The sequence below is a fragment of the Saimiri boliviensis genome, chromosome 12 (genome assembly GCF_048565385.1).
Source record: "Saimiri boliviensis isolate mSaiBol1 chromosome 12, mSaiBol1.pri, whole genome shotgun sequence".
NCBI classification, from domain to species: domain Eukaryota; kingdom Metazoa; phylum Chordata; class Mammalia; order Primates; family Cebidae; genus Saimiri; species Saimiri boliviensis.
Window position 1 is genome coordinate 31,249,777 of NC_133460.1, and position 15,907 is coordinate 31,265,683.

General features: G+C 45.4%; 1 protein-coding gene across 1 annotated transcript; it reads left to right on the forward strand.

Annotated features, from left to right (window-relative positions):
* The first annotated feature begins 1,999 nt into the window (after positions 1 to 1,999).
* Positions 2,000 to 4,875, forward strand: LOC141580711 (uncharacterized). The gene is made up of 2 exons (XM_074383183.1): positions 2,000 to 2,215; positions 2,533 to 4,875. Exons 1-2 carry the CDS (start codon positions 2,015 to 2,017, stop codon positions 4,843 to 4,845), a joined length of 2,514 nt encoding a protein of 837 aa, XP_074239284.1. The 5' UTR covers positions 2,000 to 2,014; the 3' UTR covers positions 4,846 to 4,875.
* Positions 4,876 to 15,907: the final 11,032 nt, after the last annotated feature.

The window sequence follows — 15,907 nt, forward strand, 5'->3', positions numbered from 1 at the left end:
AGACTTTGCTGAAGTTGTTTATCAGTTTCAGGAGATTTGGGGCCGAGATGATGGGGTCTTCCAGATATACAATCATGTCATCTGCAAATAGAGACAATTTGATTTCCTCCTTTCCAATTTGGATACCTTTTATTTCTTTTTCTTGCCTGATTGCTCTGGCTAGAACTTCCAGTACTATATTGAATAGGAGTGGTGAGAGAGGGCATCCTTGTCTAGTGCCAGATTTCAAAGGGAATGCTTCCAGTTTTTTCCCATTCAGTATGATATTGGCTGTTGGTTTGTCGTAAATAGCTTTTATTGTTTTGAGATACGTTCTGTCAATACCTAGTTTATTGAGGGTTTTTAGCATAAAGGGTTGTTGAATTTTGTCAAAAGCCTTCTCTGCATCAATCGAGATAATCATGTGGTTTTTGTCTTTTGTTCTGTTTATGTGGTGAATTACGTTTATGGACTTGCGTATGTTGAACCAGCCTTGCATCCCCGGGATGAATCCTACTTGATCATGGTGGATGAGCTTTTTTGATATGCTGTTGCAATCGGTTTGCCAGTATTTTATTGAAGATTTTTGCATCTATGTTCATCATGGCTATTGGCCTGAAATTTTCTTTTCTTGTTGAGTCTCTGCCGAGTTTTGGTATCAGGATGATGTTGGTCTCGTAAAATGATTTGGGAAGGATTCCCTCTTTTTGGATTGTCTGGAATAGTTTCAGAAGGAATGGTATCAGCTCCTCTTTGTATGTCTGGTAGAATTCAGCTGTGAACCTATCTGGACCTGGGCTTTTTTGGGGTGGTAGTCTCTTTATTGCTGCCTCGACTTCAGACCATGTTATTGGTCTATTCAGGGTTTTGGCTTCTTCCAGGTTTAGGCTTGGGAGGATGCAGGTGTCCAGGAATTTATCCATTTCTTCCAGGTTTACTAGTTTATGTGCATAGAGTTGTTTGTAATAATCTCTGATGATGGTTTGGATTTCTGTGGAATCTGTGGTGATATCCCCTTTATCGTTTTTTATTGCATCAATTTGGTTATTCTCTCTTTTCTTTTTTATTAATCTGGCTAGTGGTCTATTTTGTTGATCTTTTCAAAAAACCAGCTCCTGGATTTATTGATTTTTTGAAGAGTTTTTTGTGTCTCTATTTCCTTCAGTTCTGCTCTGAGCTTAGTTATTTCCTGTCTTCTGCTAGGTTTTGAGTTTTTTTGATCTTGCTGCTCTAGCTCTTTCAATTTTGATGATAGGGTGTCAATATTAGATCTCTCCTTTCTTCTCATGTGGGCACTCATTGCTATATATTTTCCTCTAGAGACTGCTTTAAATGTGTCCCAGAGATTCTGGTATGTTGTGTCTTCCTTCTCATTGGTTTCAAAGAACATCTTTATTTCTGCCTTCATTTCATTGTTTATCCAGTCAATTATTCAAGAGCAAGTTGTTCAGTTTCTGTGAAGCTGTGCGGTTCTGAGTTAGTTTCTGCATTCTGAGTTCTAACTCGATTGCACTGTGGTCTGAGAGACTGTTTGTTATGATTTCTGTTCTTTTGCATTTGCTGAGGAGTGATTTATTGCTAATTATGTGGTCAATTTTAGAGTAGCTGTGATGTGGTGCTGAGAAGAATGTATATTCTGTGGATTTGGGGTGGAGAGTTCTGTAAATGTCTAACAAGGTTTGCTCGTTCCAGGACTGAGTTCAGGTCCTGGATATCCTTGTTGATTTTCTGTCTGGTTGATCTGTCTAATATTGACAATGGGGTATTAAAGTCTCCCACTATTATCATGTGGGAGTCTAAGTCTCTTTGTAAGTCATTAAGAACTTGCCTTATGTATCTGGGTGCTCCTGTATTGGGTGCGTATATATTTAGGATCGTTAGCTCTTCTTGTTGCAGTGATCCTTTTACCATTATGTAATGTCCTTCTTTGTCTCTTTTGATCTTTGTTGCTTTAAAGTCTATTTTATCAGAGATGAGAATTGCAACCAGGAGAGCATTCCTTAAGAAGAAAGGGCTGACAGATAAAGAGATTCATATGGCCTTCCAGCAGTCAGGCACTGCTGCACATGAGCCTTCATCCTTGGGCCCAGCCACACAGGTAGTTCGTAACCAGCCCTGTCACCTCGTATCTCAGCCATACAGCCCCACAGGCTCCCAATGGCAAGATCATGAAGCCCAGGCCATCATCACAGTAGTCATCGCATTTGGCTTCCACCTACTCTATAAGAAATACCTGGCCGGGCGCGGTGGCTCAAGCCTGTAATCCCAGCACTTTGGGAGGCCGAGGCGGGTGGATCACGAGGTCGAGAGATCGAGACCATCCTGGTCAACATGGTGAAACCCCGTCTCTACTAAAAATACAAAAAATGAGCTGGGCATGGTGGCGTGTGCCTGTAATCCCAGCTACTCAGGAGGCTGAGGCAGGAGAATTGCCTGAACCCAGGAGGCGGAGGTTGCGGTGAGCCGAGATCGTGCCATTGCACTCCAGCCTGGGTAACAAGAGCGGAACTCCGTCTCAAAAAAAAAAAAAAAAAAAAAAAAAAAAAGAAAAAGAAATACCTGCTCCCCCTCAACCTGGGCGGACGAGACGACAGGAAGCAGCTGGAGAGGATGGAGGCCGTTCTCTCTGAACTGAGTGGCAGCATGGCCCAGACAGTGACTCAGTTCCAGACGTCCCTCACCTCCGTCCAGCAGCTGCTGATTCTGCAGCAGCAGACCATCCAGGAGCTCGCCCATGAGCTGGCCACTGCCAAGCCCACCACATTCACCAGTTGGATTCTAGAGCCCCAGAATATCATGGAACTCAAGTCTGAAATTAACTCCTTGAAAGCACTTCTTTTAAATCAGAGGCAGTTCCCTTCATCCCAGTCAGCCCTGAAGATCTCCTCCTGGCAGATCCCGGTCAAGCCACCATCCTCTGTCAAGACCCCTGAAACAGTTGTCCCCATAGCCTCTGAGCTCCAGGCCTCCTCGTCCACAGACCAGCCTGTCACCCCTGAGCCCACATCTCAGGCCGCTAGGGGAAGAAAAAATAGGTCCTCTGTCAAAACCCCTGAAACAGTTGTCCCCATAGCCTCTGAGCTCCAGGCCTCCTCGTCCACAGACCAGCCTGTCACCCCTGAGACCACATCTCAGGCCGCTAGGGGAAGAAAAAATAGGTCCTCTGTCAAAACCCCTGAAACAGTTGTCCCCATAGCCTCTGAGCTCCAGGCTTCTGCCTCCACAGATCAGCCTGTCACCCCTGAGCCTGCATCTCAGACCACTAGGGGCAGGACAAATAGGTCCTCTGTCAAGACCCCTGAATCAGCTGTCCCTATAGCCCCTGAGCTCCAGCCTTTCACCTCCAGAAACCAGCTTGTCACCCCTGAGCCCACATCTAGGGCCACTAGGAGCAGGACAAATGGGTCTTCTGTCAGGACCCCTGAACCAGTTGTCCCCACAGCCCCTGAGCCCCTTCCTACAACCTCTATAGACCAGCCTGTCACCCCTAAGCCCAAATCTAGAGCCACTAGAGGAAGGGTAAATAGGTCCTCTGTCAAGACTCCCAAACCAGTTGAACCAGTAGCCTCTAATCTTGAGCCTCTTATCCCCACAGACCAGCCTGTCACCCCTGAGGCCGTAGCTCAGGGTGGTCAGAGTAAAACACTGAGGTCTTCCATATTAAGTGCTGTGTCAGTTCCTACCACCCCTGAATTCCAGTCCCCTGTTACCACAGACCAGCCTATTTCCCCTGAGCCTATTCCTCAAGCCAGTTGCAGCAAGAGGCAGAGAGTCATTGGTAATCCTGGCTCCCTCAAAGCTCCCATTGACCATAAGCCTTGCTCTGCACCCCTGGAACCTAAATCCTGGGCCTCAAGGAACCAAAGATGGGGAGCAGTTAGAGAAACTGAATCCCTTACAGCCATTACTGAGCCTGCCTCTCCCCAGCTTCTTGAGACACTAACTCATGTCTCCCAGATCCAAAAGGTGGAAGCAGGAGGTAGATCTAGGTTTACCCCAGAGCCCCAGCCTAAGGCCTCTCAAAGCCGCAAGAGGCCTTTTGCTACCATGGATTCACAGCCACTTCAAAAACAGCCCCAAAGAGAAGAAGTCTCCCAGAAGACAGTGTTTCTCAAGGAAGAGTTAAAAGATACTACAAAGTGGCCAGGGAAAGAAGAGGATGTCATGACTCCAAAACCAGGCAAGAGAAAGAGAGACCAGGCAGAGGAGGAGCCCAACAGAATACAGAGCTGCAGCCTCCGACAGACCAAACTTACCCAGGAATCAACAGCCCCCAAAGTGCTCTTCACAGGCGTGGTGGATGCCCAGGGAGAGCTGGCCGTGCTGGCACTGGGGGGAAGTCTGGCTGGTTCAGCGGCAGAGGCTTCCCACCTGGTCACTGATCGTATCCGCTGGACAGTCAAGTTCCTGTGTGCCCTGGGGCGAGGAATCCCCATTATCTCCCTGGACTGGCTGCATCAGTCCCGCAAGGCTGGTTGCTTCTTACCCCCGGATGAATATGTGGTGACCGACCCTGAGCAAGAGAAGAACTTTGGCTTTAGCCTTCAAGATGCCCTGAGCCGGGCGCGGGAGCAAAGGCTGCTGGAGGGCTATGAGATCCATGTGACCCCTGGAGTCCAGCCACCACCACCTCAGATGGGAGAGATCATCAGCTGCTGTGGAGGCACTGTCCTACCCAGAATGCCTCGGTCCTATAAGCCTCAGAGAGTTGTGATCACATGCCCCAAGGACTTCCCTCGATGCTCTGTTCCACGACGGGTTGGGCTGCCCCTCCTCTCCCCTGAGTTCCTGCTGACTGGAGTGCTGAAGCAGGAAGCCAAGCCAGAGGCCTTTGTCCTTTCCCCTTTGGAGATGTCATCCACCTGAGACCTCCATTACACTTTTCCCTCCACTAAATAAAATATTAGAAGATTAAAATTTTTTTAAAAAGTTGTGTGCTCTTCAAAGAGAAAGCTACTTTTGCTGTGACTTTGGGTTCGAGGGGAAATGGGAGTCCTCTTCAGTCAGCAGGGACAACACCTGAGTCCTTTGCAGTCCTCTTGTCTGCCTCTGAGGGTGAAATGAGAGTGGTCCCTGTCATCATGAGCCTTGTCTGAAAGAATTATTCACATTTCCTACGAGAATAGATGGGTGAAATAGCGAAAAGTGTGTATTCCTTTGGAGCATGGACGGGTTCAAAGCCCACCTAATACCACTAAGTATTTGGCTGAACACTACCAGTATTGTGTGAGGCCTGTGTTTGTGTGTTTTTGTGTCACTGTGTGTGTGTGTGTGTGTGTCTGTGTTTCTGTCTCCATTCCAGAGCAGCAAATCTTTCTTCCTCTGGTAGCATGTTAATCAGAACCGTGGATAAAGCCCAGCACTCCTGAAAACACAATCCATGTATGTTTGAAGAAATTTTTCTTGATGATGAGTGAGAGGGTGGTGATTGAAATCAGCTCATTTCCCATTGACCACTGAGGCCAGATCTCTCAGGTTAGAAGCAAAGTGAGAATTTGAACCAGGCACATTCTCCTTAGAGACAAGGGGTCAAAGACAGGTCCGATGGAATCTAATGTCTTTTCATGTTGACATCAATCCAGTCAAGCTCTCGTTAAGCCATTGAAGTGTCACATTGGGCCTGGGGGAGGCGGTGCACCCTGTGGAATTCAGGTCCGAAGATTTGGATATGATTTCCAGCCCTCTGCCAGTCAGTCTGCCAGGCACTTTGAAGTGACAAGACTTAGGCGAGTCCCTTTCTGTCTCTGTTTCCCGATTTCTTCACAGGGATTTATGTGGGCCTTAAGGCCCACTGGGAAAAGATCCCTCTTCGAGCTCAGTGCCTGCTTTCTTGATTTGACTTGTCAATCTGGACTTGAATACACCTATGGTTTTGGATTGACTCTATTACCTCTCCTGGAAGCTAACACACAAAATTGACAGTTGATTGACAAGATGAGAAGCAGTTTTCCAGAATTCAAATAGAACTTAATCCTTTCTTACTAAAAGAATGCTCAACTCAAGGGGACACAGATCACTCGTTTTGACTTCATGAGCTATGGCACGTAGAGACAACTTTTTGAAAATACACAGCTAAAACTGTCCGTGCTTTGAATGCTAGACAACTTTTTCAAAATACACAGCTAAAACTGTAGCAGTCCCCTAGGCCACCCTGGCTGCTAGGGACTCCTTGGCTAGGAGGCTGTGCCCACACACAGCCCCTGGCCCACCCTGGCTACTAGGGACCCCCTGGCTAGGAGGCTGTGCCCACACCACTCGCCAGAGGGCCCATCGCAGCCCCCAGCCCACCCTGGCTGCTAGGGACTCCCCGGCTATGGGGCTGTGCCGACAGACCCCAGTAGAGGGCCCGTAGCAGCCCCCCAGCCCACCCTGGCTCCTAGGGACCATCTGTTTTGAAAATGTTGTGTAATATGATACTCAGAACCATATCATAGGGAGATCATAATGTTATTCTGGTTTTTTTTTTTTTATGTTAAGCACAATAACAGTAGTTTTAGTTACATCTCTTTGGTATTGACAAAAATGTCATCCTTACCTTCCTTGACATTAGGATTGAAAGCACAGGGGGTTTTCACCCCTTGCAATGTTTAATTCAATATAATTGTGTTTTTGTGTAGACATTAGTGACCATATTAGAGCTTGATGTACACCTCTTGCCATACTGAGAGTATTTCCCTATGGGCAGTAACATCATCCTCTCCTTCCCTGGATATTAGGAACAACAACACAGGACGGGTGTACAACCCCAGTCACATTGTGAGTATTATTATCTGTAATCCCTTAGTTATTAGGAACAATATCACTGGGGGTTTGTGTGCTTCCTGAGATACTTGGAGTAATATTCTCTCCATTTTTGGATGCGTTAGAAACAATATTACAGTGGTGGTGTACGTTTCCTGTGATATTCAGGGTACTCTCCCTAGGATATTAGTAACTACATCACAGAAGCGTTGTACACTGCCTATGATAATGGAACAGTCACAGAGTGTACACTTGCTTTCACAATGAGAGTAATACCTACTTAGGATATGATGGATAATATCACAAGATATACACACATGGGTGTATACCCACCCTGATATTAGGAATAATTTTTATCTAATATACTAAAAATAATATCCCAGAATATACTCATAATGTGTACATTTATTGGGATATTACAATAAATGTATATAATATGTATTATATGTACCTTTACTGTGATGTACATATGTGTACACAATACATATGTACAATAAATGTACATAATCTGTACAATATGTACATTTATATGCACATGTGTATGATATATACATTATTGTAATATCACAATGATATATGTAATTACAATAATATATATACAATATGGCCGGGCGCGGTGGCTCACACCTGTAATCCCAGCACTTTGGGAGGCCGAGGCGGGTGGATCACGAGGTCAAGAGATCGAGACCATCCTGGTCAACATGGTGAAACCCCGTCTCTACTAAAAATACAAAAAATAGCTGGGCATGGTGGCGCGTGCCTGTAATCCCAGCTACTCAGGAGGCAGAGGCAGGAGAATTGCCTGAACCCGGGAGGCGGAGGTTGCGGTGAGCCGAGATCGCGCCATTGCACTCCAGCCTGGGTAACAAGAGCAAAACTCCATCTCAAAAAAAAAAAAAAAAAAAAAAAAAAAAAATATATATATATATATATATATATATATATATATACAATATGTAATATGGTAAATATACTGATTGTACACATTATGTACTTTTAATTTATTTTGTATATAATGTACATATGTACTATATGTACATGTGTACATATGTGTGCACATTATGTACATTATGTACAGCTGTACAATATATACATGTTTACATAATGTGCACATTATGTACGGATGTACAATATGTAAACATATACATAATGTACACATGTTCACGTATACATAATGTACACGTTATGTACATATGTACTATATATCCACGTGTACATAATGTGCACATTAGGTAGAGATGTACAGTATGTGCACATTTACATGTTTACATTATGTACAGATGTACAGTATGTATGCATGTACATATAGGCGAACATTGTGTACATATGCACAGCCCCCTATCTCAGTGAGCCAGAGGATGCTGCATTGCCCTAGTTGCCAGCAGGGAGCATGTTGCCACAGCAGTGTGAGCAAGAGGGCCCTGCATTGGTCCGCCGCCAGGAGAGGGCGCCCAAGCCCGCCTTTTCAGATTCCTGAGGCTCCGCCCCCCGAGGTGCATCATCGCAGCCCACGTGGTCTGCAGAGTTGCATTCTCCTCAGTGTTGACCTGGGGGCACTTGGAGGTGGAGCTCCGTCCTCCTCAGCACAGACCCCGGGGCTCGGGTCTCACTGTAGTAGGGCCCTGCTGTGGCCCTCGTCGCCGGAAGAGGGCGCGGGCACATCACCGGGAGCGAGAGGGCCCCTGCACTGCCAGGGGCCTTTGCTCCGAGGTTCTCCCAAGCCAAGGCCCACGTGGCGGCAGTGCGAGGTGCACACCGCAGCCTTGGAACGCAATGGCGCGTTCCTAAGGCAGCTGTGACATCCGGAATGTGAATACAACACCCACAGTGCTCGTGTAGAAAACAGCTGTGATGCTAATGCAAGGCCTCCGTCCGCGGCCTTACTCTAAAGTCCCCACTGCTCCTGTGGCCGCCATACAGCAGTTTGAATCATCAACAGTGACATATCAGTGCAAACGCAGAAACCAATGTATGCTTAGGGCTTTGGGTGAGGATTAGGGCTACGGGTTAGGGTTAGAGTTTGGGGTTACCGGTTAGTTGTTAGGATTTAGGGGTTAGAGAATTTTAGGCAAAATAAATTTAGTTTATTTAAGCAAAGGAATGATTCGTGAATCACACCTGAAGCTCCAGAATGTAAAACAGGGCTTGGGACTTCGGGCAGCTAAGTGAGGTTTCTCCTTGGCTCCAGCTAGGCAACTGCCTGTTGTGGGGATGGTTCCCTCAGCATCAGTAGTCATAAAGCCAACTAGCAGCTGGGTTTATTGGCATTGACTGGTTGGTTTGCTAATGTTTTAAAGTCAGTTTTAAAGCCTCCAATTCGGTTTCCATTTGCTTTGCAAGACCTCAGGCTAACGGCTTCCTCCTGTTTTGCTTTAACATGTCAAAACCGTAATTCATTTTCATTTTACTTTACTGGCATGAATAGCAGTAAATTCACATTTTTGTTGTTTTTCAGAAAGTCAGTTTAATTGGCAACCTATTTGTGATGGTGCATAAAATAATGTTTGTTAATTATTAGCATCTTGGATTAGATGAAATATGTTAACTCTATTAAGCTTGGTTATTAAACCAAAACAGGGGAGTTGAGTTTTTCTTTTCTTCTAGGCTTTAACCATTTAAAATACACTCAAGCATCTTCTATTGATGTGAATTCTTTCTGAGAAATTTGTCCTTGGTGATTTCATCCTTGTCTGAACACCATAGAGTGTCTTTTTTTTTTTTTTGAGACGGAGTTCTGCTCTTGTTACCCAGGCTGGAGTGCAATGGCGCGATCTTGGCTCACCGCAACCTCCGCCTCCTGGGTTCAGGCAATTCTCCTGCCTCAGCCTCCTGAGTAGCTGGGATTACAGGCACGTGCCACCATGCCCAGCTAATTTTTTGTATTTTTAGTAGAGATGGGGTTTCACCATGTTGACCAGGATGGTCTCGATCTCTCGACCTCGTGATCCACCCGCCTCGGCCTCCCAGAGTGCTGGGATTACAGGCTTGAGCCACCGCGCCCGGCCCTAGAGTGTCTTTTTAAATCCTAGATGGTATAGCCCACTGCACACATAAGTTATATGGTATAGCCTATTTCTCCCATGCTACAAACCTGTATAGCACGTCTCTGTACTGAATGCTGTAGTCAAATGTCACACCATGGTGACTGTGGATTGTGATCCCAAAATATCTGAGTCAGGTCTCAGTCAAGTAGAAAGCTTATTTCGCCAAGGTTAAGGACATGCCCATGACACAGCCTCAGGAGGTCCTGACAACATGGGCCCAAGGTGGTCAGGGTAGAGCTTGCTCTTATACATTTTAGAGAGACAGGAGACACCAATCAATATGTGCAAGATGTAAAGTCATTCGGTTCAGTGAGGTGGAACAACTGGAAGTAGGAAGGCGGGGTGGGGGGTGGTTCTAGGTCAGAAGTAGATAAAACAAAAGGTTGCATTCTTTTGAATCTTTGATCAGCCTTCCAGTGAATACAATTTAGTCTGGTTCAGTGAATCTGCATTTTTACATATACAGTAGGGCAGAGGAATGGTGTGATCTTAGCCCACCACAACCTCCGCCTCCCAGGTTCAAGCGATTGTCTTGCCTCAGCCTCCAGAGCAGCTAGGATTACAGGCATGCACCACCATGCCTGGGTAATTTTTGTATTTTTAGTAGAGATGGGCATCCACCATGCCCAGCCTACTATCGGTATATTTGCTGTGGTTGGATATCTGTTCAGATATTTAACCAGTTTTAAAGTCACCTATGTATTGTGTAAATATCTTCTCACATCTGTCTTGTCTATTTATTCTCTGAATACAGTTTTCCACAGTAGAATATTTAGCTTTATAAAGTCTGTTATCAATATTTTCATGAATTGGCATTTGATGTTGTGTGTTAAAACTCAACACCAAACCCAATGTCATCTAGATTTTCTTTCAGATTTTTTATAGTTTTGCATTTCATATTACCGCCTCTGGACTATTTTGAGTAGGTTTTTGTTTTTTTTATTTTGTGTATATATTCAGTTCATTCTACATGGCTTCCAAAGTCTTCCATCACTGTTTTTGGGAAGGATATGGCTACAGTGGGCTTCATTTTGGCTTGAGTTTCCAAAATTATTACATTGAATAAACTGAATATTGAATTTTATAGGTATTTCAGGACAGCCAGGCGGGGGTGAACATCTGCTGAGAAACTGAGTAAGAGTGTCTGTGCTGAGCTCTGGCACCACCAGAGGGTGCGTGAACCCACCCCTGACCAACTTCCCTGTGAGGTGCCAGGGCAGCACAAGGGTGGTGTCAACTTAGTCTTGTTCATTGTTGAGTAAAAAGCTTCCTTTCCATGGCCCTGAGTGCAGAGAAGAGGGCTTTAGAGTACTCAGCAAAGGAAGAAATTCATCTAGAAAAACGAAATCCCTAAATCTCATCATTACGACTAAACCCTGATATCATTGTCAATATCCAGACGTAGTGACTGCTAATATATGTTCTCACAGTGACCTCTAATATAATAATCACAGCATGCTCTAACATTACTATGATATCCATACCGTGCCCTAACACCAATATATTCACACCATATTCTAACGCTAATCTGATATCCACACCATTGCTTCTAATACTAATGTAATACTATCCACATGGTTCCCTGATGTTACTGTAATATCTGCACTGTTCTCCAACACCAATATAATATGTACACCATGTCCTAACACTAATATCCACACTGTGCCGTAACACTAATGTTTCCACACAGCAGCCTCTAATACTAATAAGTATAATAATACCTACTAAGTGGAGTCTGTTGACATTGAGGCTTTTATAAGGGTTCACAGCTTTGGATGAAGCGTAGCCTCTATAGTGGATTTTGGTGATGTCTCTGCTTTTCTGGCATAGTATTGATATGGTTGTTTTAAAAAGTAATTTACTTTTTTTTTTTTGAGATGGAGTTTCGCTCTTGTTACCCAGGCTGGAGTGCAATGGCGCGATCTCGGCTCACCGCAACCTCCGCCTCCTGGGTTCAGGCAATTCTCCTGCCTCAGCCTCCTGAGTAGCTGGGATTACAGGCACACGCCACCATGCCCAGCTAATTTTTTGTATTTTTAGTAGAGATGGGGTTTCACCATGTTGACCAGGTTGGTCTCGATCTCTCGATCTCGTGATCCACCCACCTCGGCCTCCCAAAGTGCTGGGATTACAGGCTTGAGCCACCACACCCGGCAGTAATTTACTTTTTAATAATGTCATACTTCTAGGAAACTTCCAGTAGCAGTGCAAAATATAACCTGTTTCTTTTCTTAGAGTCCCCAGCAGTTATTGCTGTACCAGATTTGCAGCGTCCCACAAAATACTCCGGTATACTTTATCCAAAGCATGGAAACTCTCCTAGGTTACCACCACATAACCCCTAGATCAGGAAATCAGCATGGTTCCTACGTGATAATTCAGTTCACAAACTCATTTCACTTTTACCTCCTGCCCTGCTTGGGAGTATAATGTGTTTTTTCATTTTGATCCAGTTTTCCTGTCAGTGTTCCCAAGACTTTCCTGCATATTTATGATCTTGACACATTTAAAGAGCATAGGAGTTTTTGTTTGAAGACCTGTTTTCAGGTCTTTGGGGTATATAACTAGGAATGGAATCACTGAGTCATATGGTAAATCTACTTGCAACTGTTTGAAGAAACTCCAAATTATTTGACACATATGCTGCACCATTTCATATTGTCACAAGCAGTGTTAAATAGTTCACGTTTCTGCACATTTTGGTCAACACTTTTTTTTTTTTTTTTTTTAGTATGACTATTTTAGTGTGAGTTAAGGGGTATCTCTTTCTGGTTTGAATGAGGACTAATGATGTTAAGCATCTCTCAAGTGCTTGCTGGTGAAGTGTGTATTAAAGTTCTTCATTAGTTTTTAGATTGGATTGTTTTTGTTGTTGAATTGTAAAAGTTATTTATACATTCCGGATAACAGACGCTTATGAAGAATCTACTGTGCAGATTTTTTCTTCCATTCTGTGGGTTACTGGAACATAATAAGAGTTTGTGTGTGGTCTCTGCCCCAGTGTCCTGAGTGTAATGTATGAAATGATGTGTCTTTTGTATGCTAATGAGATGACTGATGGCTGGGGGCACCTGGACAGCCTCAGTGGGGCTGGTTGCCAAAGAAACCAACCTTGCCATTAGAAGATTTGAAATTTCAGCCTCCCTCCCATCTCTGTGAATGTTAGAGGTGCTGATGGTTGAGTAGAATACCTAAGGCACTGTTGGGAACATGCTAACACAGTGGTCTGCAAGCTTTTTGGCACCAAGGACTGGTTTTCTGGAAGACAGATTTTCTATGGCCCAGGGTGGGGTGCATGGATTTGGGATGATTCAAACACATTATGTTTATTGTACATTTATTACACTGTAACATGTAATGAAATAATGATTTCAGATTGTCTTCTTGCAACTGGACGGTCCCATCTGGGGGTGATGGAAGACAGTGACAGATCATCAGACATGAGATTCTCATAAGGAGCATGCAGTCCAGATATCCCACATGTGCAGTTCACAATAGGGTTCATGCTTCTATGAGAATCTAATGCCACTGCTGATCTGTCAGGAGGCGGCGATCAAGTGGGGACGCATGTGATGTGGAATGGATATGAACACAGGTAACACAATGCTCGCCTTTCCTCCTCTCACCTCCTGCTGTATGGTCCAGTTCCTGAGGCTGCAGACTGGTACCAGTCTGTGAGCTGGGGGTTGGGGGGACTCCTCCTCGAACAGACCAGGTCTTGTCCTCATGCAGAAAGTCCAAGATGATAAGCATGGCAACATTTTGGTCAAGCTAGAAAAAAGTATCACTGCAAGCTCAGCATGGTGACTCATGCTTGTCATCCCAGCACTTTGGGAGGCTGAGGTGGCTGGATCATGAGGTCAGGAGTTTTGAGACCAGCCTGGCCAAACAAAAATACAAGTATTAGCCAGGTGTGATAGCGTGCACTATAATCCCAGCTACTCAGGAGGCTGAGGCAGAATAATCACTTGAAGCTGGGAGGCGCAGGTTGCAGTAATCCAAGACCATGCCACTGCACTCCAGCCTGTGCTACAGAGTGAGATTCCATCTCAGAAAAAAAAAAAAAAAGAAAGAAAGGAGAAAAGAAAATAGCATCATCAAGCATTATTGCATGATGAGACTCTCCAAACTCAAGTTACTTGGGCTTGCCCCTCCAGCCCATCCTTTTGTCACCCCACAGACCAAGCCACCCTCCCCCTTGTTGTACTGAAGAACCTGGGCAAACTGTGTACCTGAAAAACACTCACCTAGGGGTAAAAACCTAGCCGATGGCATTGGACTGCCCAGGTCCAAATCCCAGCCCCAGCACTGACTAGCTGGTTGATCCTGACAAGTAGATCATCTCTCTCAGCCTCTGTGTTTCCATCTGCAAAATGGGCATATTGATCATCACAGCAGCTGGTTGTGAGAATGGATTTAATGGATCTGGGCTGAGCCATGAGAGCTTTGATTTTTAGAAAATCTTTCAGGAGATTCTATTTGTTAAGGATCAAGAACCACTAATCTAATTACACGTGTCACAGTGAAATATTTATTACCGATTATAATGGTTATGATAATTATTGTAGTTATGTAATTAAAAATAAATATATAATATATATTCTAATAAGTATTTGCTATTATTTGAGATGGAGTCTCGCTCTGTCTTCCAGGCTGGAGTGCGGTGAATGGTTCAATCTTGGCTCACTGCAACCTCCTGGGTTCAAGCAATTCTCCTGCCTTAGCTTATTGAGTAGCTGTGATTACAGGCACCCACCACCACACCTGGCTACTTTTCATACTTTTTGATAGAGATGGGGTTTTGCCAAGTTGGCCAGGCTGGTCTGAAACTCCTGGCCTCAAGTGATCCACTCACCTCAGCTTCCCAAAGTGCTGAGATTAAAGGCGTGAGACACGCGCCCTACCCCTGCAGGGTCACACAGGAGCCAGTGAGCAGCAGGATGGTTTGTTCAGTAGGAGAGATTTCCTGTTGCCACTTCTGCCTCTGGCCTCCCCGATGCAGAGGGTGGCCAGGTCAGGGGGCTCTTGTAACTGGCCTCTTGTGCCCCGCAGCTGCCAGGAAGGATTGCATCATGATACATGGTGCCACCTCTGCCTGGTTCCAGGAAAGCCCTCCCTGCCTCCACAGGTACAGAATGACACCCATGGAAACCAGCATCATGTTTTCAGGGAGAAGCTGTGTAGGGCTCCAGCTGACTTCCACCTGAGGGGTGGTGCAGGTTTCCAGCCTGGGATGGGAGGGTAGGTTAGGTTGGGCTGGGCCTCTGCCAGGAAGGTTCCCAGGATGCTCCTGTACCTCCTGCAGGTGGGGACCTGGAGAGCATAGACCTGCACTTCCTGCAGATGGGGACAATGGCATTTGCTTAATCGGCTTTGCTCAATTCTGTGCCACATATATCAGTCCCAGATCATTATCATCTACAGCCCCCAATTCCATGGCTTGGTCTTTGTGGCCAAAAAAATCTCAGCCAGGCCTGAAACTCCATAAGAAGGGAGAGAATATGTCCTGGGCAGTATTTGCATTGGCTGTCACTCAGTCACTTCATTGATGGAGCACCAGCTCTGGGCCATGCTCTGTTCTAGGTACTGGGGATTGGGTGAAAGAAACAGACAAGGGCCGTGCTCTCTTGGGGTGATGTGCTGGTAGAGGTGAGGCCCAAACAGGAATCCAGGGCAAGGGGACAGAGCACGATGGCATGCCTAGTGAGGGAAGGCTTGGCATTCAAGCTGAGATCATAAGGAAAGACAGTGAGCCGTGCAGGTGTCTGGGAGAACAGTTTTGGGTTTTTTTTGGAAACAGTCTTGCTCTGTCATCCAGGCTGGGGTGCAATGGCATGATCTTGGCTCACTGCAACTTCCACCTTTGGGGTTTAAGCAATTCTCTTGCTTCAGCCTCCCGAGTAGCTGGGATTACAGGTGTGCCCCACCACACCCAGCTCATTTTTGTATTTTTAGTAGAATGGGGTTTCACTATGTTGGCTGTGCTGGTCTCCAACTCCCAACTTCACATGATCCACCTGCCTCATCTCCCATAGTGCTGGGATTACAGGCATAAGCCACCATGGCTGGCATGGGAGAAGAGCCTTCTAGGCAGTGGGAATGGCATATGCAAAGGCCCTGGGTCAGGACTATGCCTGGACTTG